We start from the raw sequence: 27,367 nt of genomic DNA on the forward strand, positions 1-27,367 counted from the left end.
AGGCCTGAACAGGAAACGCGCGGCTGCGGCCACACATGGCCCCATTTTGTACAGTGGAGAGCTCCGCTGGCCGGAGCTCCCCAGTATAGCGAGAGATCAGGACATCATTTTTAAATGCCGTCCCGATCTCAGGAGGCCCCAAAACGATCCCCAACCTCCTTCTCTCCGCGCCCCCCCCCCCCCCCCCACAAGTCTGAACGCACTATTTGCTGTTAAGTTTTTAAGAGGTTTCCATGATTGAATTTTCTTAAATCACGACTTAATTGTTTATTTGCAGCATTTTTAATGCCACCTAGTGGTTATCCTGAAGGCATGCAAACAAATTGAAAAATTAAATTACAATGTTATACAATAGAGGTGAAAATATTCACACGAAGGCCTGAGTACAAGTAAAAAAAGCAGTTTATTATGTCAGAATTCTGGGAGAGAAGGCCTGAGACTCCGCAACCTATTGACAGCACCTTTTCTCACTTGAGCTAAGGCTCACACAGGTTAATATACAGATTCAAGCGCGGATTCTTATTTACATACAATCAATCAACTATATTCGCGTCACACTTTATTACATGCAGTCAATCAATTTTCTTAGCATCCCAGTTATCACATATATGGTGTTGTCTTACCCGCCCCTAACTTCATACAGAAGTCATTCAAAACTAACACCAGGATATGTCCTGTCTCCAACTGTTAACCTTGAGCTTTATCAAGGATACATTGCATGTCTTGATCTGTGAAGCTGTTATTAGCGGCTGTTGGGATACTCCCTATACATACCCACGGTTGGTTCTCATGAGACAGTTTACAGGGAATGTGGCTTGTTCAGCCATTTTGTGTCTTTAATATCACAAAATAGCTAACCGCCATTTTGTGTCTTTTCTGATATTAACAGCATAGTGTATACACTCTCTTTCTACAAATTGCCTCTTCTAAACAGGCATCTAAGCCAATGAGTACCTTTTGTCTCATCAGAACTATTCAAAAGTAATATAGGAGCACAAATGTAGTCACAGGGCCACCTATAATTTATATCATGGTCCAGTATCAGAAAATGCCCTCCAACAGTGGGCGCTATTCTCCACCCCCCCCCCCACACCGGGTGGGAGAATTGCCGGGGCACCGCGCGAATCGCGCCCCGACCCCCCGGAAACCAGCGGCGCGCGATTCGCACTGGGCCGCTCGGAGAACCGGCGAGCGGCGATTCTCCGGCCGGATGGGCCGAGCGGCTGCTACGACACGAAAGGTTCCCGCCGGCGCTGTCCACCCCTGTCCATCACTGCCGGCGGGAACTCTGCGGGAACGCTGGGGGGGGGCTCCTTCACCGGGGTGGCCTCCGGTGGGGTATGGCCCGTGATCGGGGCCCACCGATCAGCGTGCTGGCCTCTTTTCCCCCCCCCCCCCCCTCCCCCGGCCAACCTTCTTCCGCGCGCGGCCCCAAAACACCGGCTCCATGTTGGTGAGGGGCCGGCGTGCGTAAGACGTTCCCCGCGCATGCGCGGGTTGGCGCGGTGCCCATTTGGTGCCGCATAAGGACGCTGGAGCGGCGTGAACCGCTCCAGTGCCATGCTGGCCCCCTGTGGGGGCCAGAGTGGGTCGTGTCCGGGCCCTGTTTGCGCCGTTGTGAAACGCGACGGCATTCACGACGGCGCAAACACTTGGCCTCAATATCAGAGAATCGCCCCCAGTATCTTACCATCTAATTTGTTGCAATAATCTAGAAATTATAATTGCTGCTATTAGTCCAAAGAACACATTTCATTTATATTCCTTTATCTGTTGATTCAATGGGTTGAATGTTATGGGGCCTGCAGACATGAATAAGTGGGTGGGGGAAAGGCTGAAAAATCAGGAGGGTGGTCAGGACTGGGGTTCCTAATACCTTCCTGCCACCATGGCATTCTGTCGGCAATAGGGAACATGGAGAATGATCCTCGTGCCCAGAGACGAAATATGTTGGTGTCTAATTAAGGGCCTGGTCTCGTCACTGCTGGCATTTTATCAGCGGCGAATAGGCCATATGCTGCATGAGGAAACCGACTGGTAAACCCTGATAGGCTCCTTGTAGACTCTTTGTTTGGGTGGGGTGTTGCCTCCTAATCTATGGTCCACAGAGGGTCCCTGGTGACAATGGCTGCCCCCACCAACCACCACCCACCCATCTCTTGCTGGGACCTCCCTAACAGAAAATGGCAACCCCGACTCCGGTGACACTGCTGGGACTGAAGAGCTGCCAGCTCTCCTAATGACAAGCAACTCTTGGAGCAGGGCTCTCATCGTTTTGAAGAGGTGAGACCTCGACAGCAGCTCATTAGCTGCAGGATGGGCATTAAATCCAACTGAGCCTCCCCAAAAAGCTGAGACGGGGTTGGCTCCAGCTTGGCAGCTCATCATCAGAACTAGTGCCGTCCTGACAAAATACAGCCCAAATAGAGACATTAACTTGCTTATTTTGCTAGAGTAATGGACAAAGAATGGCATGTATCATAAAGTTTCTCATCAACCTTTCTTTTCAACACTAAAAGTGACAATTGACTTCTTTCTAAATTTTGCAGCAGAAATTACGTCATTTGCTGGATGAGTTGAAAGAAGATTTGGGCTGTAAACCAGAAAAAGACTGGAGGACCAATGCTTGTGAAACTGTATTGACAAAAACTAAAATGATAGAATTAAATAATTGTGTTTCTTTGGAAAATCCTAGGTTTTCACACAATTGGAGGGAAGAAGCTGATAGAACTGAGAACTTTTCAATTAACAATGAAAATGATAAATTGTGGGATCATAGACTGCAAGAAAATTTTAGTGAAGGTAATGATAGCGACCTTAATCTTACGAGAAATACAAGTCCTCATGATAGTTGTGGAGAACAAATCCAGGAGGTCCAGGACTTGGAGCAAAATCATCGTCCAGTTGCAAATAGTGAGGAAAACCATGATGATTTACAGTCTGCGGACCATTCAGACTGTTCCACAGATTATAGCACTTTCTTTGATGGAGCAGCAGAACTGACAGAGATTGATGATCTTGCAGTGTCTCTTCATACCGTTGACGTTAAAGAAAATTGTGAGGCTGAAGATGTTCAGAGTGGATCTGCATTAAGCAAAATGTCAAAACAGGCTTTTGATGATGGCATTGATTTATAGTGCTTGCAGTTACACCACTAACAATCATGGATCATAAGAGAATTTTACATATTTGTGACGTAAGCCTGTACTTGTTACTGAGTCGGTTATTGACTATAACAAAGTTTGAATCAGAAATGTTTTGGGGTATTTTTCTTGAAAAGTCTATGCTTCCCTACACTGCATATTCTGTGCTACATTTTTGAGATCTATATTTTACTACTTTCTACAGCAGTATACATAATTTTATCCTTGTGTAAATGACTTGATAATCCAGGTTTGTTTTGCTTTAAGTATTATAGGCAACTGCTGCATAACAAAAGCTACCTCTCAAATCTTCCTAAATCATGCACGGATCTCTTTTTTTTTTAAATAATATTTTATTGAAAATTTTTGGTCAACCAACACAGTACATTGTGCATCCTTTACACAACATTATAACAATACAGATAATAATGACCTTTTTTATTTAAACAAGAACAAAAGAAAACAACAACAAATAAATAAATATTAAAGAACAAAAATAAAAACTAGCCCTAATTGGCAACTGCCTTGTCTCAGGCCACCCCCACCCCCCCCCCCCCCCAAGTCCTGGGCTGCTGCTGCTGCCTTCTTTTTTCCCCCATCTATCTTTCCGCAAGATATTCGACGAACGGTTGCCACCGCCTGGTAAACCCTTGAGCCGACCCCCTTAGGACGAACTTAATCCGCTCTAACTTTATGAACCCCGCCATATCATTTATCCAGGTCTCCACCCCCGGGGGCTTGGCTTCTTTCCACATTAGCAATATCCTGCGCCGGGCTACTAGGGACGCAAAGGCCAAAACATCGGCCTCTCTCGCCTCCTGCACTCCCGGCTCTTGTGCAACCCCAAATATAGCCAACCCCCAGCTTGGTTCGACCCGGACTCCTACTACTTTCGAAAGCACCTTTGTCACCTCCATCCAAAACCCCTGTAGTGCCGGGCATGACCAAAACACATGGGTATGATTCGCTGGGCTTCTCGAGCACCTCGCACACCTATCCTCCACCCCGAAAAATTTACTGAGCCGTGTTCCAGTCATATGTGCCCTGTGTAATACCTTAAACTGAATCAGGCTTAGCCTGGCGCACGAGGACGACGAGTTTACCCTGTTTAGGGCATCTGCCCACAGCCCCTCCTCGATCTCCTCCCCTAGCTCTTCTTCCCATTTCCCTTTTAGTTCGTCCACCATAGTCTCCCCTTCATCCCTCATTTCCCTATATATATCCGACACCTTACCGTCCCCCACCCATTTCTTCGAGATGACTCTGTCCTGCACCTCTTGTGTCGGGAGCTGCGGGAATTCCCTCACCTGTTGCCTCGCAAAAGCCCTCAATTGCATGTACCTGAATGCATTCCCTTGGGGCAACCCATATTTCTCAGTCAGCGCTCCCAGACTCGCGAACTTCCCATCCACAAATAGATCTTTCAATTGCGTTATACCTGCTCTTTGCCACATTCCATATCCCCCATCCATTCCCCCCGGGGCAAACCTATGGTTGTTTCTTATCGGGGACCCCCCCAATGCTCCGGTCTTTCCCCTATGTCGTCTCCACTGTCCCCAAATCTTCAGTGTAGCTACCACCACCGGACTCGTGGTATAGTTCCTTGGTGAGAACGGCAATGGGGCTGTCACCATAGCCTGCAGGCTGGTCCCCCTACAGGACGCCCTCTCTAATCTCTTCCACGCCGCTCCTTCCTCCTCTCCCATCCACTTACTCACCATTGAAATATTAGCGGCCCAATAATACTCACTTAGGCTCGGTAGTGCCAGCCCCCCCCTATCCCTACTACGCTGTAAGAATCCCTTCCTCACTCTCGGAGTCTTCCCGGCCCAAACAAAACCCATGATACTCTTTTCTATCCTTTTGAAAAAAGCCTTCGTGATCACCACCGGGAGGCACTGAAACACAAAGAGGAATCTCGGGAGGACCACCATCTTAACCGCCTGCACCCTCCCTGCCATTGACAATGCTACCATATCCCATCTCTTGAAATCTTCCTCCATCTGTTCCACCAACCGCGTCAAATTTAGCCTGTGCAATGTGCCCCAATTCTTAGCTATCTGGATCCCCAGGTAACGAAAGTCTCTTGTTACCTTCCTCAACGGTAGGTCTTCTATTTCTCTACTCTGCTCCCCTGGATGCACCACAAACAGCTCACTCTTCCCCATGTTCAATTTATACCCTGAAAAATCCCCAAACTCCCCAAGTATCCGCATTATTTCTGGCATCCCCTCCGCTGGATCCGCCACATATAGTAGCAGATCATCCGCATATAAAGATACCCGGTGTTCTTCTCCTCCCCTAAGTATTCCCCTCCATCTCTTGGAACCTCTCAGCGCTATCGCCAGGGGCTCAATCGCCAGTGCAAACAGTAATGGGGACAGAGGACATCCCTGCCTTGTCCCTCTATGGAGCCGAAAATATGCCGATCCCCGTCCATTCGTGACCACACTCGCCACTGGGGCCCTATACAACAGCTGCACCCATCTAACATACCCCTCTCCAAACCCAAATCTCCTCAACACCTCCCACAGATAATCCCATTCCACTCTATCAAATGCTTTCTCGGCATCCATCGCCACTACTATCTCCGTTTCACCCTCTGGTGGGGCCATCATCATTACCCCTAACAGCCTCCGTATATTCGTGTTCAGCTGTCTCCCCTTCACAAACCCAGTTTGGTCCTCATGAACCACCCCCGGGACACATTCCTCTATTCTCATTGCCATTACCTTGGCCAGGACCTTGGCATCCACATTGAGGAGGGAAATTGGTCTGTAGGACCCGCATTGTAGCGGATCCTTTTCCTTCTTTAAGAGAAGCGATATCGTTGCTTCTGACCTAGTCGGGGGCAGTTGTCCCCTTTCCTTTGCCTCGTTAAAGGTCCTCATCAGTAGCGGGGCGAGCAAGTCCAAATATTTTCTGTAAAATTCAACTGGGAATCCGTCCGGTCCCGGGGCCTTTCCCGTCTGCATGTTCCTAATTCCTTTCACCACTTCTTCTACCGTGATCTGTGCTCCCAGTCCCACCCTTTCCTGCTCTTCCACCTTGGGAATTTCCAGCCGATCCAAAAAATCCATCATTCTCTCCCTCCCATCCGGGGGTTGAGCTTCATACAATTTTTTATAAAATGTCTTGAACACTTCGTTCACTCTCTCCGCTCCCCGCTCCGTCTCTCCTTCCTCGTCCCTCACCCCCCCTATTTCCCTCGCTGCTCCCCTTTTCCTCAATTGGTGTGCCAGCAATCTGCTCGCCTTCTCTCCATATTCATACTGTACACCCTGCGCCTTCCTCCATTGTGCCTCTGCAGTGCCTGTAGTCAGCAAGTCAAATTCCACATGCAGCCTTTGCCTTTCCCTGTACAGTCCCTCCTCCGGTGCTTCCGCATATTGTCTATCCACCCTCAAAAGTTCTTGCAGCAACCGCTCCCGTTCCTTACTCTCCTGCTTTCCTTTATGTGTCCTTATTGATATCAGCTCCCCCCTAACCACCGCCTTCAACGCCTCCCAGACCACTCCCACCTGAACCTCCCCATTGTCATTGAGTTCCAAGTACTTTTCAATGCATCCCCTCACCCTTAGGCACACCCCCTCATCCGCCATTAGTCCCATGTCCATTCTCCAGGGTGGGCGCCCTCTTGTTTCCTCCCCTATCTCCAAGTCTACCCAGTGTGGGGCATGATCCGAAATGGCTATAGCCGTATATTCCGTTCCCCTCACCCTCGGGATCAATGCCCTACCCAACACAAAAAAGTCTATGCGTGAATAGACTTTATGGACATAGGAGAAAAACGAGAACTCCTTACTCCTAGGTCTACTGAATCTCCACGGGTCCACCCCTCCCATCTGCTCCATAAAATCCTTAAGCACCTTGGCTGCTGCCGGCCTCCTACCAGTCCTGGACTTCGACCTATCCAGCCTTGGTTCCAACACCGTGTTAAAGTCTCCCCCCATTATCAGCTTTCCGGTCTCTAGGTCTGGGATGCGTCCTAGCATTCGCCTCATAAAGTTGGCATCGTCCCAGTTCGGGGCATACACGTTTACCAAAACCACCATCTCTCCCTGTAATTTGCCACTCACCATCACGTATCTGCCCCCGTTATCCGCAACTATAGTCTTCGCCTCGAACATTACCCGCTTCCCCACTAATATAGCCACCCCCCTGTTTTTCGCATCCAGCCCCGAATGGAACACCTGCCCCACCCATCCTTTGCGCAACCTAACCTGATCTATCAGTTTCAGGTGCGTTTCCTGTAGCATAACCACATCTGCTTTAAGTTTCTTAAGGTGTGCGAGTACTTGTGCCCTCTTTATCGGCCCGTTAAGCCCCCTCACATTCCACGTGATCAGCCGAGTTGGGGGGCTTCCCACCCCCCCCCCCTTGCCGGTTAGCCATCATCTTTTTCCAGCTTCTCACCCAGTTCCCACGCAGCTGTATCTCTCCCAGACGGTGCCCCCCCGCCCATCCTTTCCCGTACCCACTCCCCCCTTTCCCCAGCAGCAGCAACCCAGTAATTCCCCCCTCCCCCCCCCCCCCCTGCTAAACCCCCCGCTAGCGTAATTACTCCCCCCATGTTGCTCCCAGAAGTCAGCAAACTCTGGCTGACCTCGGCTTCCCCCCGTGATCACGGCTCGCACCGTGCGACGCCCCCTCCTTCCTGCTTCTCTATTCCCGCCATAATTATCATAGCGCGGGAACCAAGCCCGCGCCTCTCCCTCGGCCCCGCCTCCCATGGCCAACGCCCCATCTCCTCTCCCTCCCCACCTCCCCCCATCACCACCTGTGGGAGAAAGAAAAGTTACCATACCGCAGGATTAAAACATAAAACCCCTCTTCGCCCCCCCCCATTCGCCCCACCACTTTGTCCAAACGTTCATTTTCATAATCCAATCATTCCAATTTTTCTTCTACAATAAAAGTCCACGCTTCATCCGCCGTTTCAAAGTAGTGGTGCCTCCCTTGATATGTGACCCACAGTCTTGCCGGTTGCAGCATTCCAAATTTTATCTTCTTTTTGTGAAGTACCGCTTTGGCCCGATTAAAGCTCGCCCTCCTTCTCGCCACCTCCGCACTCCAATCTTGATAAACGCGGATCACCGCGTTCTCCCATTTACTACACCGAGTTTTCTTCGCCCATCTAAGGACCATTTCTCTATCCTTAAAACGGAGGAATCTCACCACTATGGCTCTGGGAGTTTCTCCTGCTCTCGATCCTCGCACCATAACTCGGTATGCTCCCTCCACCTCCAACGGACCCGTCGGGGCCTCCGCTCCCATTAACGAGTGCAGCATCGTGCTCACATATGCCCCGACGTCCGCCCCCTCCACACCTTCAGGAAGGCCAAGAATCCTCAAGTTGTTCCTCCTTGCGTTGTTTTCCAGTGCCTCCAACCTCTCCACAGATCGTTTCTGGTGTGCCTCCTGTATCTCCGACTTCACCACCAGGCCCTGTATATCGTTCTCATTCTCTGCTGCTTTCGCCTTCACGACCCAAAGCTCCTGCTCCTGGGTCTTTTGTTCCTCTTTCAGCCCTTCAATCGCCTGTAATATCGGGGCCAACAACTCTTTCTTCATTTCCTTTTTTATCTCCTCCACGCAGCGTTTCAAGAACTCTTGTTGTTCAGGGCCCCATATGAAACTGCCACCTTCCGACGCCATCTTGGTTTCTGCTTGCCTTCCTTGCCGTTGTTCCAAAGGATCCGCTGCAATCCGGCCACTTTCCTCTCCTTTTTCCATCCGTGTCCAGGGGGAACACCCTTCTGGTTTACCGCACGGTGTTTTTAGCCGTTAAAATTGCCGTTGGGGCTCCTATCAAGAGCCCAAAAGTCCGTTCCACCGGGAGCTGCCGAAACGTGCGACTCAGCTGGTCATCGCCGCACCCGGAAGCGTCATGCACGGATCTCTTTTATTTTTATTAGAACTTTACCAGGACAGTTTCTCTATAATCAACTACCTTTTTTTTTATATAAAGTCGCCATAGTCCCAGAATATCATAGGCTGCTTTTCCCTTTGAGGGGGGGAGCTGACAGATGGTGATTTAACCTGAGGATCGCCACACTTCAGGTGGGGGGAACAAGATTGAGATTCAATATATTAACTTCAATATTTTATAATCAGGTAAGTCAAACAAGTATTTAAATGTAGTCACAATACAAAAAAAAGCTAACTAACAAAATAATTATGTGTACAATAAATCCAGTTATTGTATTCTTGTTATTTTAAAAGGGAACAGATTCGACTGAAATATCCCATAATCCTAAACCAATGAAGGGAGATATTCATACAATAATTAGCATCCATTAGTAATTTTCTAGCCTTTTTCTTTTCAGATTCAAGGCAGCTTAGGAATAAAGGCCATGCAGAAGTCCTTCTACGACAACTTCAACACTAGTTTGACCCCCAGTTGGAGTAACGTGCCCAATTCTGGACATCACAATTTAGGAAGGAAGCTAAAGCTTTGAAGAGAGTACAGACGAGATTGACTAGCATGGTTCCAGGGATGATAAAGTACAATTATGTGGACAGACCACAGTGTTGTTCCCTTTAAAGCAGCAAAGGCCAAAAATCAATTGGATGGAAGTGGTTAAAATCTTGTAAGATTTAAAAAGAGTAAATAAAGAGAAACCGTTTCCAATGGATGCAGGGTTGACTATGAGAGGCAATTGGCAAAAGAACCAGAGGCAACAATTTATGCAATAAATAGTTAGGATTTATGATGCACTGATTGATAGGGTAGTGAATACTTATTCAGTTGTAGCCTTCAAAAGGGAATTGGATTAATATGTGAAGCAGAAAACACTTCCAATACATGGGGCATGAGTGTAGGTGTGGGAATAACTGGAATGTTCTTAGAAGCAGTTAGCGAAGATATGTTTCTGCACTATTATTTGATAATTCTATAAGAGACAGTGGAGTATGATTTTCCCCACTAATGATATAGGATGATAAAACCTCATGATGTCACAGAAGGGGATGTTCTGCAGAAATCATTTATTTCAGGTGGTCTCAAAACCGCATTTGTGATTCAAAATGGGAGCAAAAAGAGGTGGCTAATAAATGTTAATATGTATGCAGGCATTTCATGTTGTTGTTTGGAGTTATGCAGCAATTCAGTAGAATGTAGTTCTCTGTTCATGCAGTCATTTTACAGGTTACTCCAAATTGTGTACATTGTACGAGAGAACATCATCTAATTTTAGTACCAGTATGCATATTTTATAGTTGTCTCATGTTATTCATTATTGACAAAGGTTGCCTGCTGTAACTTGATCATACCAATGAGGTCTAGTAAAATGAAAAATATCATGTTATAAAAATACTAAAAGAGTGTTATTTTTTAATGCTGAATGGGACGTTTGCAGACCCCAACATAAAAATAAAATGACGTTGATGAACATGATTTCACATTTCACCGGTTTGTAAAAATTATTTGGTGTTCTCATTCTAATTAGAATGGGCACCATTCAGAACCGAGCTCTTCATCCGACAAACAATTGAAATTGTCACGCAAGAGACTGATGTTGGAAACGGAACATTGCTACGTGGTTGCTTTAGATATGCTTTTCTGATGTTGAAGTAGAACAGATTGTTTACTCTGCTTCTCACTCTTCTAAACCTAACCTGATCATGTTTGATGGGTGACAGTATGGGACAGAGTTTTATTCCTCTTGTAACGTTCTTCATGTTGATATAATATTCTTCACGTTGAGGCAGCATGTGGCGCAGTGGTTAGCACTGGGACTATGGCGCTGAGGACCCAGGTTCAAATCCCGGTCCTGGGTCACTGTCCGTGTGGAGTTTGCACATTCTCCCCGTGTCTGTGCGGGTTAGGTGGATTGGCCACACTAAATTGCCCCTTAATTGAAAAAAAATAATTGGGTACTCTAAATTTATTTTTAAAAACATTCTTCACATTGATAAATACATACAAGGGCAAGATGGCTGTATTTCATTGAATATAATGATAATTATGACAATAATAATCTTGTTTGTAGCTCTTTGGAGCATAGGTGGGAGAGAGCTGAATTATTTTTATTATTTCTCTCTTCACAGTTAAGAACTTTAAGAAAAAAATGAAAATAGGCATTCTTCTCTTTCAAGTATTTCATTACTATGAACAGTTCCGGTCACACACTTACTACCAAAATAATCCAGTGCAAAAAAAAAACTAGCATGGTAAATATGCATTTAAATTAAAATAACTTGATCACATGTGCTCAAGTTCTATGCATTAACTTATTGCAATTTTATATTAATGGTTAAAACTATTTGAAGATGAAAATTTGCTATTATTATAGCTGTCATACGTATAGCTGTGTGTACCTGGAATTCTTAAAGGGATTTTCCTGTCAGTACGAGTCCCAATAACTCCTTAGTTTTAATTACAAAATAAACCAATCCTTCTTGCAATCCTTCTGTTTAGTCCCTTGAAGACCAAATTGTAGTTTCTTTCTTTTTCATTAATTTTAACATGTCTTGATTCTTCCTGGAAAGTAACCTGAAAAAATAATTTAATTTGTTTTTTGAATGTGGCGACTAGGGGCTTTTCACAGTAACTTCATACTTGTGACAATTAAAGCTCATTGTTATTATTAACATCAGCTGAGATCGTAACATTACCCATTACTCCCATTACCGTACAGAAAGATGAGAAAATGGTTTTGGGGCAGCACGGTAGCATTGTGGATAGCACAATTGCTTCACAGCTCCAGGGTCCCAGGTTCGATTCCGGCTTGGGTCACTGTCTGTGCGGAGTCTGCACATCCTCCCCACGTGTGCGTGGGTTTCCTCCGGGTGCTCCGGTTTCCTCCCACAGTCCAAAGATATGCAGGTTAGATGGATTGGCCATGATAAATTGCCCTTAGTGTCCAAAATTGCCCTTAATGTTGGGTGGGGTTGCTGGGTTATGGGGATAGGGTGGAGATGTTGACCTTGGGTAGGGTGCTCTTTCCAAGAGCTGGTGCGGACTCGATGGACCGAATGGCCTCCTTCTGCACTGTAAATTCTATGATAATCTATGACCTTTAGCAGTCGATTAGCTCAATTGGCTGATTTGAGACACAGTGACGCTAACAGCATGGGTTCAATTTCCGTACCAGCTGAGGTTATTCATGAAGGCTCCGCCTTCTCAACCCTGCCCCTCGCCTGTGGTGTGGTGACCCTCGGGTTAAATCACATATTTGGGTTGTGGGGGCGAAACCCACGCAAACATGGGGAGAATGTGCAAACTCCACACGGACAGTGACCCAGAGCCGGGATCAAACCTGGGACCTCGGGCTGTGAGGCAGAAGGGCTAAACCACTGTGCTACCGTGCTGCCCATCACAGAACAAAAGTAATTGAAAGCAGCATTTCCTTTTGGTCAGCTATTCCTGCAATTGTCAAATTGGAGAGCAGACAAAGGGACTGGGACTGTGACAATATTTATATTTACTCATGGTTAAAGGCAGAGGCTTAGTAATAAGGAATGATGCACATTCCTGTGCGTTTCTCCTGTAAAAATTTCCCATGAAAATTGTATTTGTAACAAAATGAAGCATTCTTGTTTGGTTGAATTATCCCTTTGCTGGTCACAACACATTATTAGCTGTTTCTACAAGCCACAAGAGTACATAAATTATGGCCTGATGTGCAAACGGCAATCATGCAAGTTGTTTGCTGTGATTGTCCTTTTGTGGGAAATGCAACTCATGGGTCATTCAAAGTGTTAGGAAGAACCTGTTACATTTCCCAAGGAGAGATCAAGCCACTCTACCCAATTGCAGGAATAGCTGACCAAAAGGAAATGCTGCTTTCAATTATTTTTGTTCTGTGATGGGCAGCACGGTGGCTTAGCCCTTCTGCCTCAATGCGCCAAGGTCCCAGGTTCGATCCCGGCTCTGGGTCACTGTCCGTGTGGAGTTTGCACATTCTCCCCATGTTTGCGTGGGTTTCGCCCCCACAACCCAAAGATGTGCAGGCTAGGTGGATTTGCCACGTTAAATTGCCCCTTAATTGGAAAAAATGAATTGGGTACTCTAAAATTTATATTTAAAAAAAAAAAGATTTTTTTTCTGTGATATTTTAGAAGAAATTTAGAACTATATCTCACAGAGTGTAAGGGACATGGGAACGATGAATTCCAAACTTCTACCAGCTTTTGTTTGAAGAAGTGTTCCCCAATTTTACTCCTGAAAGGTCCATCTCCAATTTGTAGACTATGGTACCTAGTCATAGACTCCCCGACCATGGAAACTGTTTCTCTATCTAGCTGATCCATTCCCCTTAATATCTTGAAAACTTTGATTGCATCACACCTTAACCTTCTAAATTCCAGTCAATACAACCCTGGTTTGAGTAATTAATCCTTGTAGTCCAGGTAGCCTTTTGGTATTGCATATAATCTCAGTCAATGTGAGACTGTTAGAAGATACAAGGGTAATCAGAGAAATTAGCCATTTAGGAAGTAAGCAACTGTATTTAGAGTCTATTTAAGGTCGGCCCATCTGCTGTTTTCTGATATTCTGGATAATGGTAAAGTTTGTCATTTTTGTAAAAACACAATGGGCAGGATCGATCGGTCGCGTTGCGCCTGAAAAGCGGCATGGCACAACGCGTCAGGTAGGTTCCACTTCCGGGATCTACCCAGCTGGTCACGCCTCGCGAGATCTAACACGATCTTGTGAGACATTGCGATGTGAATCTCGCCCATTGTGGCATATTACATAGTAGAGTGAGACGGCTAGTATTTGTTACCGAGATCTAACTCCCTTGCATTGGAGACCTTGGGCGGGGCTGTTCTTCACAACTGGAACCAGGCAGAACGGCAGTCTTGGGGCTCTCCCAGGGGATTGGAGGCCCCCAGGTGCATACCCTTAGGGTGGGATGGTACACTGGCACTGCCAGCACAGCAGGCATTTTTTGCATGGCAGTGGTCAGGCTGGGTTGTGCACTGCACAGGTGTGGGGGGACCTGGGGACATCCTTATAGTGAGTTGGGGCTTGGGGAGGCTGTTCAAGAGATCGGGACACTATTTAAAAATGGCATCCCAATCTTTTGCTGCACTGAGGAGTTCCAGGAAGAGGAGCGTCTTAAGTGCAGAAAATGGGGCCAAGTGCGGCCTCATCGGGTGTTCCCCGCTGAGGTCCCCGATCTACCCGGGTGAGCTTTCGATAGCAGGGTGTTCTCCAAGCACCCGACTCTGGCACCATTCGGGTAGATCGCACCCCAAATTTTTACTATTAATATTTTACATTTGTGCTGAGAACAGTTTATTGCATGATGGTCACACACCAGCTGCTCACAGCCTCATTATCATATTTAAAGTTGAAATCAGCCTCCACGGATTAGGTTAATTGCCCCAATAACACCTGGCTTCAGTTCAAGTCAGAATAGGCATATTTGGTTTGGAAATCAAATTTGAGAGACATTGGGTAGGATTCTCCATATGGGAGACCAAATGCAAAATTCTCAGGGAGACTATGGGCTGGATTCTCCGATTTTGAGGCTATGTCCTGATGCCGGCGTGGGAACGGTGGCTTTTTACGACCGAAAATTTGACGCAAAACGGCCACCGATTCTCCGTTTGGCTGGGGGGTTAGCAGCCGAGCAGCGTAGAGCACCCAGCTCTAGCTGCCGATACGGCCTGGAGAACTGTCGGGTCCCTGGCTGTGCATGTGCACAGCGGCGGCCTGCAGTGGCCACAGCATTCAACATGGCACCGGCCGTGTGCAGACCCGGCCTGCAAAATACTGCAATTTGGCCGGCTCACGAGCCCCGGACCACCTCCCAACAGTGCCCTCAGGCCCTGACAAAGTCCCCCATGCCCGCGGATCGGCCCTCCCCTGACTGTGGCAGTGCTGGACTGAGCCCGCAGCCACCACGCCGAGTTCCCGACAGATGATAGCACATGTGACCGACGCCTTCGGGATTTCGGCCGGTCGGGGCGGTACATCGGGGGGTGGGCCTCAGGCAACGGCGTGTGGAGTACTTGCAGAGTACGTTGCTTTGGAGGGGCGGAGCATCGTGAAAGCGGTGCCGTCCCCGATTTTGTCAGAAACGGGTATTCTCCGGCTGATCGCCGAACACGATTTGGCGTCGCCGACCGGAGAATCCCACCCGATGTTCTCTGCTCACGCTGAATTGCATCTAATTTACACTCCCGCTGTGAATTATACGTGATTTTGCAGATGAGGAAGCGATGCCCAAATTTCTGCATGACAAAGGTTTCAAGAGGGAATCCTACTATCGGGCAGCTCTATAGCAAGGTCCCCCAGCTGATCCACAACTCCCCCACAGTGCAAATTAGCCTCCCGCCCCTGGTTTTTCTTGGTCCCCCCCCTCACCCCTCCAACTAGTACAGGGGTGACCTGAGCTCCCCCCGCTCCCCCCCACAGAGACCCCTAAATAGAGACCCCCTAAAGTGAAACTCCCTAATTACAAAGACCCCCCAAATAAAGTGACCCCCACAGTGACCCGCCTAAATAAATTGACCCTCCACAGGGACCCCTAAATAAGGAGACCCCTGTCAAGAAGTCCCAGAAAAGTGACCCCTGTCAGGATGCCCCCCCGCCCCCCCACCCCCTCCCAAGAAAAGAGACCCCTGTCTGGAAGCTACAGAGCAGTTCAGACAGGCAGTTAAAATAATTAAAGTAATTCCCTGTCCACCCCAGCCTGGGACCGCATGAACGTACCTGGTTCCCAGGCTTCGGTTCAGGCCACCTCCTGCATTTCTTTCACCGTCCACTGCAACACTGTTGCTCTAAGGTGGGACTTACTCCTGAACGAGGGGCAGAAGTCCCTCTGCAGCCACTTAACATTCATTCAAAAGTAAATTGCCTGCGGGGCACTCTTGAGTTGGAGGGGAAGTTAGACTCTGCCATCCAAAAAAATCAGGCCACGAGAGGAAACATCTTCTCCAGAAATCATAAAAATATTCTATGATCTCAGTTTGAACAATATCAACTCACTTTTCTTGAATATGGGCACGTTCTTCAATTTGTCACTATGGTAATTTTGGAAAGTAGATAATTATACACTGATGCAGCAAACTGCTTTTCAGAGGTTGGGAAGTGTTTTTTTTAATTCAATCTCGAGATGTGAATGCTGCTGGTAAAGCTAGCATTTGTTACCCATACTTAATCGCTGTTGAGAAGGTAGCGGTGAGCTGCTACTTTAAACTGCTGCAATTCTCTGTTATAAGTACACTCACAAGGTTGTAAGTGAGGTAATCCATGTTTTGACCCAGAAGCAGTGAAGAAACAGCAACATATTTCCAAGTCCGAGTCGTCTGTGTCTTGGCGGGAAACTTGCAGTTGGTGGTATTCCCATGCAATTGTTGCCCTAGTTCTTCCAGGTGGTGGGTTTGTAAGTTGATGTCAAAGGAGCCCTGGCAAGTTGCTAACGTGGATCTTGTAGGTGGTGTACACTACCAGTGATGGATGAGTGAGTGTTTTGGTTGATGTGCGGGGTGTCAACCAAGCAGGCTTTTTTGTCCGAGAAGGTGTTGAGCTTTTTGAGTGTCATTGGAGTTGTACCCATGTAGACATGTGGGGAGTATGCCATCATGCTCCTGATATGCCTTGTGGATGAGCTTTGTAAATTCAGGAGATGGGTTACTCTCCACAGAATTCCAACCTCTGCTCTGTTCTTGCAGCCAGTGACTGATCTATTTAAATGTCTCGTAATGGTAACCTTCAGGATGTTGGGTGTTATTCAACTAAAAGGGAACAAAGTCCCAGATTTCCCGGCGCTTGCAGTACTGAGAAACACATGGCTATACAACACCAATCGCATTAAATAAGGGGCCTTAGCAGGGATCCCGAGGCCGCACATAGCCTCATTTTCTACACTGAGGAGCTCCGCTTGCCGGAACTCAGTATAGTGAGAGATCAGGACGCCATTGAAGAATTGCCTCTGAAACCCCCGCCGACCGCCTGCCCTCCACCCCACACCTCCCAACACCCACACAGGGCACATTCCCAGCCTTATCACACCCACAAACAAAATGGCACCTTGGCAGTGCCCCTGAAAGCTAGCAGTGGCACCTTGGCAGTGCCAGGTTGGCACCCAGGTGGCACTGCCAGGGTGACCATGTGGCACCAACAGTGCCAGGATACCACCCTGCCCAAAGACATGCACCGGGGGGCCTCCGATCCCCAGGGAGACCCCCCACCAGGTGGCACTGCCAGGGTGCCCATGTGGAACCAACAGTGACAAGATACCACCCTGCCCAAAGACATGCACCTGGGAGCCTCCGATCCCCAGGGAGATACCCCCACCCAGGTGGCACTGCTAGGGTGCCCATGTGGCACCAACAGTGCCAGGATACCACCCTGCCCAAAGACGTGCACCTGGGGGTCTCCAATCCCCAGGGAGACCCCCATAAGTACCGTTACGTCTGGTCCCCGTTTGTGGGGACCAGTGCTGAATGCGCTGTAAGGGCATAGATCCCACGCCTCAGATAACTCTGGAATCTGCGCATTAAAGTGAGACTAGCTGTCTCACTCTAATATGCAGATTTACTAAAAAGTGATCCCGCCCACATTGGGCGGGATTTACATCGCAATGTCTCGCGAGATCGGGTTAGATCTTGCTGGGTAGATCCTGGGAGCAGGATCTCCCAGCTTTTATCGGCCACTCTGCATTACGGTGAGCTGCTTTTGGGGCACAGCATGGCCTTTGGATCGCACCCATTGATGTTGATGGAACCAGTGAAAATAATACCGATGACTGTCAAGGGTAGGTGCAGATTCTTTCTTATTGCAGATGGCCATTGACTGGCTCTTGTGTGGTAAATCCTAAGGGAGTAGCAGTGTTCACTTTGTAATATAAAATGTAAACACTGGAAATCTGGATCTGGATTCATAGAATTTACAGTGCAGATTGTCTGCTCCCCGCCGCCGAAATCGCATTCGGGGGCGGAGAATCCGTTTTGGCATTGAAATCGGGAGCGGTGCCGGTTTTAAAATTCTCCGCCCCCTGAAAATCGGCGTACTCATGGAGTACGCTGCGCCGAGTGCCCACCGCCTCAGGCCATTGCTGAGGCCCACCACGTGATGCTCCGTCCCTGGGCAGCACGGCTGCATAAGTGGTTAGCACTGTGGCTTCACAGCGCCAGGGTGCCAGGTTCGATTCGCTGCTGGGTCACTGTCTGTGCGGAGTCTGCACATTCTCCCCCTGTCTGCGTGGGTTTCCTCCGGGTGCTCCGGTTTCCTCCCATAGTCCAAAGACGTGCAGGTAAGGTGGGTTGGCCATGATAAATTGCCCTTACTGACCAAAAAGGTTAGGAGGGGTTATTGGTTTATGGGGATAGGGTGGAAGTGAGGGCTTAAGTGGGTCGGTGCAGACTCAATGGGCTGAATGGCTTCCTTCTGCACTGTAAGTTCTATGTTCTATGACCGGCCGAATTCCCGACGGTGTGGATCTCTCATAGTCCCACTGTCCGGGATCCTCGCGTGGCAGCTGCGGACTCAGTCCGGGCCCACCACAGTCGGGGGAGGGGCGATCGGCGGGCAGGAGGGCCTTCATTCGGGGCTGGGGGCAATGTGTGCGGGTGGTCCGGGGCGCGAGAGTGGCCGATGCGGGGCACTATTTTGCTGGTTCAGGTCCGCGGGATGAGTCTGCCATGGAGCACGGTGCGGTCGCTGCAGGCTGCCGCCATGCGCGTGCGTGGCCTCTGACCCGGAAGTGCTGGGGGCCGTATCGGCAGCTAGAACTGCGAGTTCTACGACGGCTGCCTGCTAGCCCCCAGCAAAACGGTGAATATGAGGCCTTTTAACGTCAGTTTTCTTGGTGTAAAAGACCACAGTTTTCACGACGACGGGTATTTAGTCCCAAAAACGGAGAATCCAGCCCCTGAAATGGCCAAGTCTATCAGCATCTGAAGCAAGGTAGTGATCTATTCTCGTTTCTACCTTTAAGACCCATATCTATTCCCAGCATTTACTTTTTTATTTAAGATTTCCACATTTGCCATTTTTATTACCTTGAGTGATAGTTTAATTTCTGGTGTGCATTATAACTGACTGGGGGCGTCTGATGCTGAACCCGGGTGACAAAAATGAAAAATGTTTCATTGCACTGACAATCAAACCATTCCCTGGTGACCCATTTTCATTGTTTTTGGAAAATCAAAAAGTCGTGTTTGAAGTATGACCTTTTTAAAAAAAATGATATGTTTTGTATTCAAACCCAGTGATGCTTTCATTCATGTATACTCAACAAGGGTGAAAATTTCCTAACTTGGCTCCAGTAATAAGTGGTGACATTGTTGACCATGTCATTAAACACTGAGTTGTCAACAACGTACTGGATCACGGCATTTAACTCTTTTGAAAATGTTCCAGTCATAACACTGTGTTTAGAGCATAGGAATTAAATTGATTTTGTCACTGTTTTGGAACTGACTCAAACTAAAATTGTAAGCCAAAAGGTTAATGAGTATTGTTGAATTGTTGTTGGCAAATCTAAAGCTTGGATGGATTAGTGATAGTCACTGACTGGGAACATTGCATTCTAAACACTTTTATATGAATGAGGAAATTTGATCCCCTAGCAATACCAAATGTTCAGTCATACTATTTAATTACCAATTTTACGTTAAAATTGTAATTAGTCAATATATTTTTGGTCTGTTCATACTGTCATGTGAGAGTACCTTTACGAAATGGATGTTTAAGCAATGTACCTTTAAGAAAACAGTGATGTCAGAGAATGGGTGGAACTGAGCTCAATTCAGCCATTTTGAAGTTTCAGTTTGAAATAGAGCTTGGGTGTGTGTCTGTGTTTGCAGTGAGCTGGATCTGCTGTGATCTCTGCCATGAAAGACTATCTCTGGATCATTTGGGTGATTTAAACGCATAATAATAAAGCCTTTAACCTGATGTGTTTCTGGTTAAAGGTGTTAAGTCTCATGGATGTTGACAGGGATAACTGAAGGATTATTTAGTGTTGTAATATTTTCAGGGATATCTTTGAAGTAAGGGGTGTTAAGAGATCCAATGTTTATTTAAGAGGTTAAGTTGAGTTCATAGAATAAACATTGTTTTGTGTAAAAACCACGTGTCCATAATTGTAATATCACACCTGGGGAACAAGCCGCGTGCTTCAAAAGCAGCAATCCATTAAAGGGAGAGGTTGGTTGAACTCCATGATACATTTTGGGGTTCTGAAAACACCTCGCCCATAACAGTACAGGCTGTACCTTTGATAGCCTAAACATAATTCCTACATGGACTTGTCTTCAAATTTTTAAACATAAAACTTTACTTGAAACAAACCCAGTAGAATAAATACTGATGCAAGATCTGAACAAACATTCCCACACTGTGGGAAGTGCTGGAGCCAATATTTCATATCACATTTTCTGAAGTGAGATGGAACATGTACTTATCATATAAAGATATAATTCCATAACCGCTTTCACTCTTTGCACTGGAAGACCAACATTTGTGGACAGACCAAAGAGAGTGTTTCACCAAGTTAATGGTCCTCCAGCAGCAGTTAATGTTTGGCTCAGAGTCCACCCTCAGGAAATGTGTGATGAAATCTGTCTGGGATGTGGTCATTTTTGAGACAGACCCTAATTGAGAAGGGAAACTGAGCAAGGAACTGACCCATCCAGCTAAGGAAACTAAGAGTGAAACTGAGATTTCAAATGGAAATTTCTGATGAGGTTGAAAACATGGAAAAAAAAGACAGAGGCATCTAAGCTCAGATGAAGATCCCAGTGAGGCAGTAAGGCAAGTTGAAGAAGAGGGAGACTAGATCTAGAAACTAAGAATAGACAAATATATAGCTGTTCCTGCTACTTGAAGATAACATTAGTGCATCTACCCCATCCAGACCATTGTAAGCAGAGCTGAGGAAGTTCTGCAGACATATCCCATTTTGGTGAAGATCGTGCCCATGGAACCCGGGTCCATTGTGCACTGCTGTCAACTGGGAATCAGCCTAAATCCTCATAACCTGCATGAGACATACGGGGACAGACCAATTAGCCTCCCTGTGCGCCTCTTAAAATACTAGCTTCCCTGCTGAGGGGCTGGAGCACATCAGCAGAGTAATGGACTCTGTCATAAAAGCCAGCCCAGATGGGAGCCAAGCATGAGTAGTTCCGGCTGGGACCTGGAGTGTACTTTGTATATAGTTTGTTTTGCAATAAAATAAGCGTCTTTACACCTATCGTTTTGGATTGCTCTGTGGCCATTAAATTGGCAACGAGGGTGTGGAAATTAACAAGTAGGCATGGCGAGTACTCTTTGATCAAACTTTATTGGCTTGTGCACAAGGAAGATAAGACAGTGGAATTAATTTCAGTGTTTCGTCTGAATTCAGCGAAACAGTAATATGATACGGCATGGTAGAGTGGCAGAGTAGCACAGTGGTTAACACTGTTGCTGCACAGCGCCAGGGTCCCAGATTTGATTCTCAGCTTGGGTCATTGTCTGTGCGGAGTCTGCACATTCTCCCGTGTCTGCGTGGGTTTCCTCCGGGTGCTCCAGTTTCTTCCCACAAGTCCCAAAAGACATGCTGTTAGGTAATTTGGACATTCTGAATTCTCCCTACGTGTACACGAACAGGCACTGGAATGTGACGACTAGGCGTTAATGTAAGCCTACTTGTGACAATAAAGATTATTATTATAAGATTTTCAACCAATAGGCTTACAGTCTCAGTCTAATCCCTTATTTGCATGTCAACACACCAATAATATCACAGTTAAACTTTCATTTTAAACCAATGGAAGGATAGTATTTCTAGCCAGTAGAAAACGGAATGCGGACGAAAAGAAAATGAATATTTTCAATCCTTTGTTTGCATATCTTATCTCCCCACCTGCCTTTGGGTGGTTACTGCAGTTTACAGAAAGCACATTTTTGTTTCTGCTCTGCAGATCCACGTCATTCACTAAGAAACAGTTTATTATGGATTCCACAAGGGTAAAAGTGGAGCTACAGTCGGCGCTGCTAACTGTTGAGAGAACGGTTATCTCCTATTGCACTACCAGGATAAGGGTTGCACTATTTTCAAAATGCCACTCTTTGGGACGCTCAATGTGTTTGATGCAAGCATAGAAGTTTGGATGCAATACGCAGAACGTATGTGTTACTTTTTAAGGGCTAATGCTATAAATGGTGATGTGTGACAGACAGTAATACTTCTGACTGCCAGTGGAGCCCCCACCTTCAGCAGAACAAAGCCTCACATACCCCGCAGCACCAGTGGCAAACCATTATGACCACAAGCCACCAATCATGATGCAACAGTACCATTTCAATATGGCTGAGAGGACCCTAAAGGAGTCTGGTACAGAGCTCTTTTTCTTAAAATGTTTTTATTCTCAATTTTCATATTTTCCTTCAAAATTTACACCCCACCCACAGACAATAAATGGTAACAAATACAAAATCAATCCCCTTAACAATAACAACAATCTCATCCTCCCACCACACCAAACAACAGCCCACCTGTCAATATATGCATCCAATAAAACAAACCCTCCCACGGTGGAAACAAAAAACAAAGGAGAAAAAGAAAAAGGAGTCCGGGACCGCCCATGGTCACCATTAACCTATAGAGTCCACTTCCCCCCCCCCCCCCCCCCCACCCCGCCCCCCACCCCCAGCAGAAGCCTACACAAAGGCAGGTGAACGACCACCTCAAGACCACCCATCGATCAAGGAATCGCTCCAGCATTGGAGAAAATCGAACCAAGTGATTGGGACAAAGTCCAATCACTTGGAACCAGATACAGGGTCCGCCCCGAAAGGCAGAAAGCCCCTGGGGACTATAAGAATAGAGTCCAAGTTCAAATTGTTCTTCTTGACCGGGTCACTCAGCAACGCGAACCAACCCGACAGTGACCGGTCCAGCCATTGCTGAAATCCAGTAAGTCTTACTTCAACGCTCGCTACGAGATAGGCACTCCTAGCTACCAATCTGTACCAACTTCGAATCCCGCAGGCTCAGAACCCGAACGAAAGGCCATTCGTTTCCCTGACCTGGTGGGCCAGTTCCGAGTTAAGTATTGGCCTGTTAGTCGTAGAAGTAGCTTAGATGTAGAATTTATGCATGAGTAGTGATTACTGTGTATAATAAATGTGCTTTGATTTAAATCTTACTAAGCGGTGTATTGGATTATTGATCATTACTCGGACTTGAACCACATGGCAGTATCAGAAAGATACCTGGCGACTCAAGAGCAAAGGTGAAAGAACAAGAGCAATTAAACTAAGGCTAAAACGAGCAACATTTTGGCGACATCCTGACAGGACCAAGTCCAATCACTTGGAACCAGGTACAAGGTCCGCCCCGAGAGGCGGGAAGCCCCTGGGGACTATAAGAATAGGGGCCAAGTTCAAATCGACCCTTCTTCGCCTCTCCGCATCCTTCAAGACCCTTCTGGTGTCCCTCTACAACAGCCGCAAGAAACGCAAGTCTTATTCCAATGCTCGCTACGAGATAGACACTCCTGACTATCGACCTGTACCAGCTTTGAATCCCGCAGGCTCAGAACCCATACGAAAGGCCATTCGTTTCCCTGACCTGGTGGGCCATTTCCAAAGTTAAGTATTGGCCTGTTAGTTGTAGGAAGTAGCTTAGAAGTAGAATTAATGTATAAGTATTGATTGCTGTATATAATAAATGTGCGTTGATTTAACTCTTACTAAGCGGTGTGTTGGATTATTGATCATTACTCGGACTTGGTCCACGTGGCGGTATCAGAAAGATACCTGGCGACTCAAGAGCAAAGGAGACAGAATAAGAGCAATTAAACTAAGGCTAAAACGAGCAACATTTTGGCGACATCCTGACGGGACCCGATCTAGAAGTGGAAAACCACTCCGGGAGAACCCAAGAAATTTGAATTAAAAACTCAATTGGAAACAGAAAACCACAAGTGTTCAAGCAGTTCTGATCAATACTCATAATTCGGAAGTGTGTGTATGCATGCGTAACTAACAGGGCTCTAAGGTAAAACTGATAGATTTTTGTTGCGTCAAAACTGTTGGAAGTCTGTATTTTCAGAAAGTAGTGAAAGCCGTACCTGCATTTAAAACACATCACGCAAAGTGCCGGAAGCAGATTGCAGAGCTGCAATCACTGCTTTCTGTTCAGAAAGGTTTTCAGGAAACCTTTGGGGAAAAGTTAGACCAGGAAGATGGCCCTGATTGGGAAGAGTTACACGAAACAGCGCAGAGATATGTTCAGGGAACATGTGCGCAGGGAAAGCCCCAAAAGAGAAAAGCACCCCAACCCCCTACACAGCAGATAGTTCAGGCTCCAATGAACCCTATAACCACCCACCGCACAGCCACATCGGACGATGCGGAATACCTATATTCCACCCCCTTAACAGTGACCCAATTACGGGACGCGTGCGAGAAGATCACACCGTTCCTCCCCGCCTCAGACCCCCACCATTTCTTTGCCACAGTTAGACATCAGGCGAACATGTACGGCCTGGACGAGAGAGAGCATGTAAAGCTCATGGTTTTAAGTTTAGATCCATCGGTAGCAGCAGCCTTTCCCGACCCACAGAATGTAGGAGGAGGCACCCTTGCAGAAATGCATACCGCGATCCTGGATGCGATCGGGTATAACCAGGGTGACCCCGTAGATGGCCTCAACAAATGTAGGCAGAAGAAATCTGAGCACCCCACAGCATTCGCTGGACGCCTGTGGATTCACTTCGCAGCAGTCTTTGGAGACATAGACCGTGCCCATTTGTCCCCAGACAACATGGCCAAATGGACCCGCACCCTTATCTCCCATGCCACAGATGCAGGACAGAAAGCCTGTACGAGTTATGATCCCTCAGAGGGGGCTCGTAACGAGAAGTGGGTAGTGAAAAGATTGTCCCGCGTTTGGGAGCAATCTGTTCAGAGCAAACACGCCGTTAAAAATAGCGAGGAAAAGCAGGCCGCCGGAGACATGCAGGCAGTAAAAACAACACACCGAACCCCGCATGGGTAAATGAGGGAAAGAACAGCCCCCACCCAAGTCACAAGAGTGTTACAACTGCGGACAGTTGGGACATTTCACAAAAGAGTGCAATGCCCCTAAAAAGCCACAGAGAGCCCAACAGACAGGCACCTGATTAAGAAAAAGACAGAGCCCATCCATAGCGTCAGGGCCCGTTCGGATCAGACGGACGTGACCGGAACAAACTGACTGTGTACGGGCTCCCCCAGTTGGGTCTGCGACACCCTTTGGGATAGGTCAGGACAACACGTAGTTGCAGCGACAATTCGGGGACAGCCTATCGAATTTCTTTGGGACACAGGAGGGTCCCGCACCACCATAAATTCCTCCACACTATTTCAAAAGGTCACGTGGGCCACGACAGCCACTATCACCCTCAGCGGCTTCACAGGCCACTCACAGCAGGGACACATCACAGCCCCTGTACACATTCAAATCGGCACCATCACCACAAAGCACCCCGTGGTTTTAGTAGACCTGCCCCACACAGCAGAACACATTCTGGGAATTGATTTCATGAATTCCCACAACTTGTCATTCGATCCAGTCAACCAGTGTGTCTGGAAGATGGCAAAATCCGCAAGAGCCCCCGCAACGCTCAACATAGGAGAGTACATGAACAAAATTAGCGCCATAGGCGAATTTTGGTTCAACCCGACCACGCTTAGTACGGACAAGCAGGTTAGGGCAGTTCTGCAAAAGAACAGGGCAGCATTCGCGACCCACAAGCACGACTGTGGATGGATGACTGGCTCCGTATAAGTAACAGGACCTGACCCTAGACCCCCAAAACAGTACGGATTTCCCCTAGATGCAGAGGGAGAAATCTTAAAAGTAATAGAGAGCTTATTAAAGCAGGGCGTACTTAGATTAGTAGCCTCCACTAATAATGCCCTGATTTGGCCAGTGAGAAAGCCCGATGGATCATGGCGACTGACCATTGATTATCGGGAACTCAACAAAGTCACCCCCGCAGCAGCCCCCACCGTAGCAACAAGTCCCGAGACCATGCTCAAGCAGGTACTCAATTCCCGCTACTTCACGGTTTTGGACATCAGTAATGGATTCTGGTCCATTCCATTGGCAAAGGCGTGCCAGTACAAATTTGCCTTCACCTTTAAAGCACAGCAGTACACGTGCTCATGCCTGCCACAAGGATTCCACAACTCCCCCTCCATTTTCCACCGACAGATGGCAAATGGATTAGCAAAATTCTCTCGCCCCGAATGTCTGGTACAGTATGTAGACAACCTACTACTGCAGACAGACACCAAGGAAGAGCATTTTTGTGAGGGCCACAAAGAATCCAGCACGAGTTTTAAGGATACAAAGTATTAAAATGTAATTACAATAACATATATATTTATAACAGCAGCAGCAACTTCCCTTGCTGCACACTCCTTCCTGCTGGTTCCAAACTGGCCAGCTTTATTTATACTTGGAGTTTACTAATGGTTTCTCCGCCCCCCCCTCATTGGGGAAGCTCATACTCCCACAGGATTGTGGGATTGTCATTAGTCCCCAGCCAACGGTAAGCAGGCAGGTTATAACAAGCACATTGAGCTTCTGTCCGAACTCCTGGCACTATTACATTCAATTGGTTGTAAAGTCAACCCCAAAAAGGCCCAGATTTTGGAAGAAAAAGGGATATATTTGGGAACAATTATCACGCACGGTAAACGCGAGATCGAGCATAAAAGGATTGACTCAATCGCTAAATTGCCCCTTCCCCAGAACGTTTTAGCCCTCCGGTCGTTTTTAGGACTGGTTGGCTACTGCCTAAACCACATTGACGGTTTCGCCAGCAAGGCAGCGCCCTTCTCAGACCTCCTAAAGAAAGGAGCCCCCTGGGACTGGCTTCCGCAGCATACGGATGCTGTGGACTCTTTAAAACAGGCACTCATAGCAGCCCCCGCACTACAAGTTCCAGACCCGCTTTGCCCTTGCGCCATAGAGGTAGCGACCACAGACCGCACCCTTTCAGCCGTGCTCCTGCAGGAACGGCACGACCAGTTAAGACCCGTAGCTTACGCCTCCCGACTTTTAGATGCTGTGGAGCAGGGATTTTCAGCCTGTGAGAGGCACCTGCTCGCAGTTTTCTGGGCAGTCCAGTACATTTCATATATTACTGGACTGAACCCCATCACAATTCTGACCGAACACATCCCCACCCAACTTTTACTGGACGGACCACTCAAGGGTGGTACAGTAAGCCAAATAAGAGCAGCCAGATGGACCCTTCTCTTGCAGGGACGGGAC

The 27,367-nt window shown here is 47.3% G+C and overlaps 1 protein-coding gene and 1 long non-coding RNA gene across 7 annotated transcripts in view; one reads left to right on the top strand and one right to left on the bottom strand.

Moving 5' to 3' along the window:
• The window catches only part of spata7 (spermatogenesis associated 7), a 68,542-nt gene extending 65,018 nt beyond the window's left edge, over positions 1-3,524 (top strand). For 3 of the 5 annotated variants that reach the window (XM_072491494.1, XM_072491512.1, XM_072491523.1), the window contains exon 11: positions 2,550-3,523. In XM_072491494.1, coding sequence (XP_072347595.1) covers positions 2,550-3,137 — 588 coding nt within the window. In that variant the 3' untranslated portion in view covers positions 3,138-3,523. Of the gene's footprint in view, positions 1-2,549 lie in introns of all 5 variants that reach the window. The other 2 variants (XM_072491531.1, XM_072491503.1) reach the window with 1 other exon arrangement.
• The window catches only part of LOC140403547 (uncharacterized), a 52,324-nt gene continuing 25,341 nt past the window's right edge, over positions 385-27,367 (bottom strand). For both annotated transcript variants that reach the window (XR_011938349.1, XR_011938348.1), the window contains exons 2-3: positions 11,466-11,640; positions 385-3,084 (exon numbers count right to left, since the gene is read on the bottom strand). This is a non-coding gene — a long non-coding RNA (uncharacterized lncRNA). The remainder of the gene's footprint in view (positions 3,085-11,465; positions 11,641-27,367) is intronic.

This window comes from Scyliorhinus torazame, chromosome 2 (assembly GCF_047496885.1).
Source record: "Scyliorhinus torazame isolate Kashiwa2021f chromosome 2, sScyTor2.1, whole genome shotgun sequence".
NCBI classification, from domain to species: Eukaryota; Metazoa; Chordata; class Chondrichthyes; order Carcharhiniformes; family Scyliorhinidae; genus Scyliorhinus; species Scyliorhinus torazame.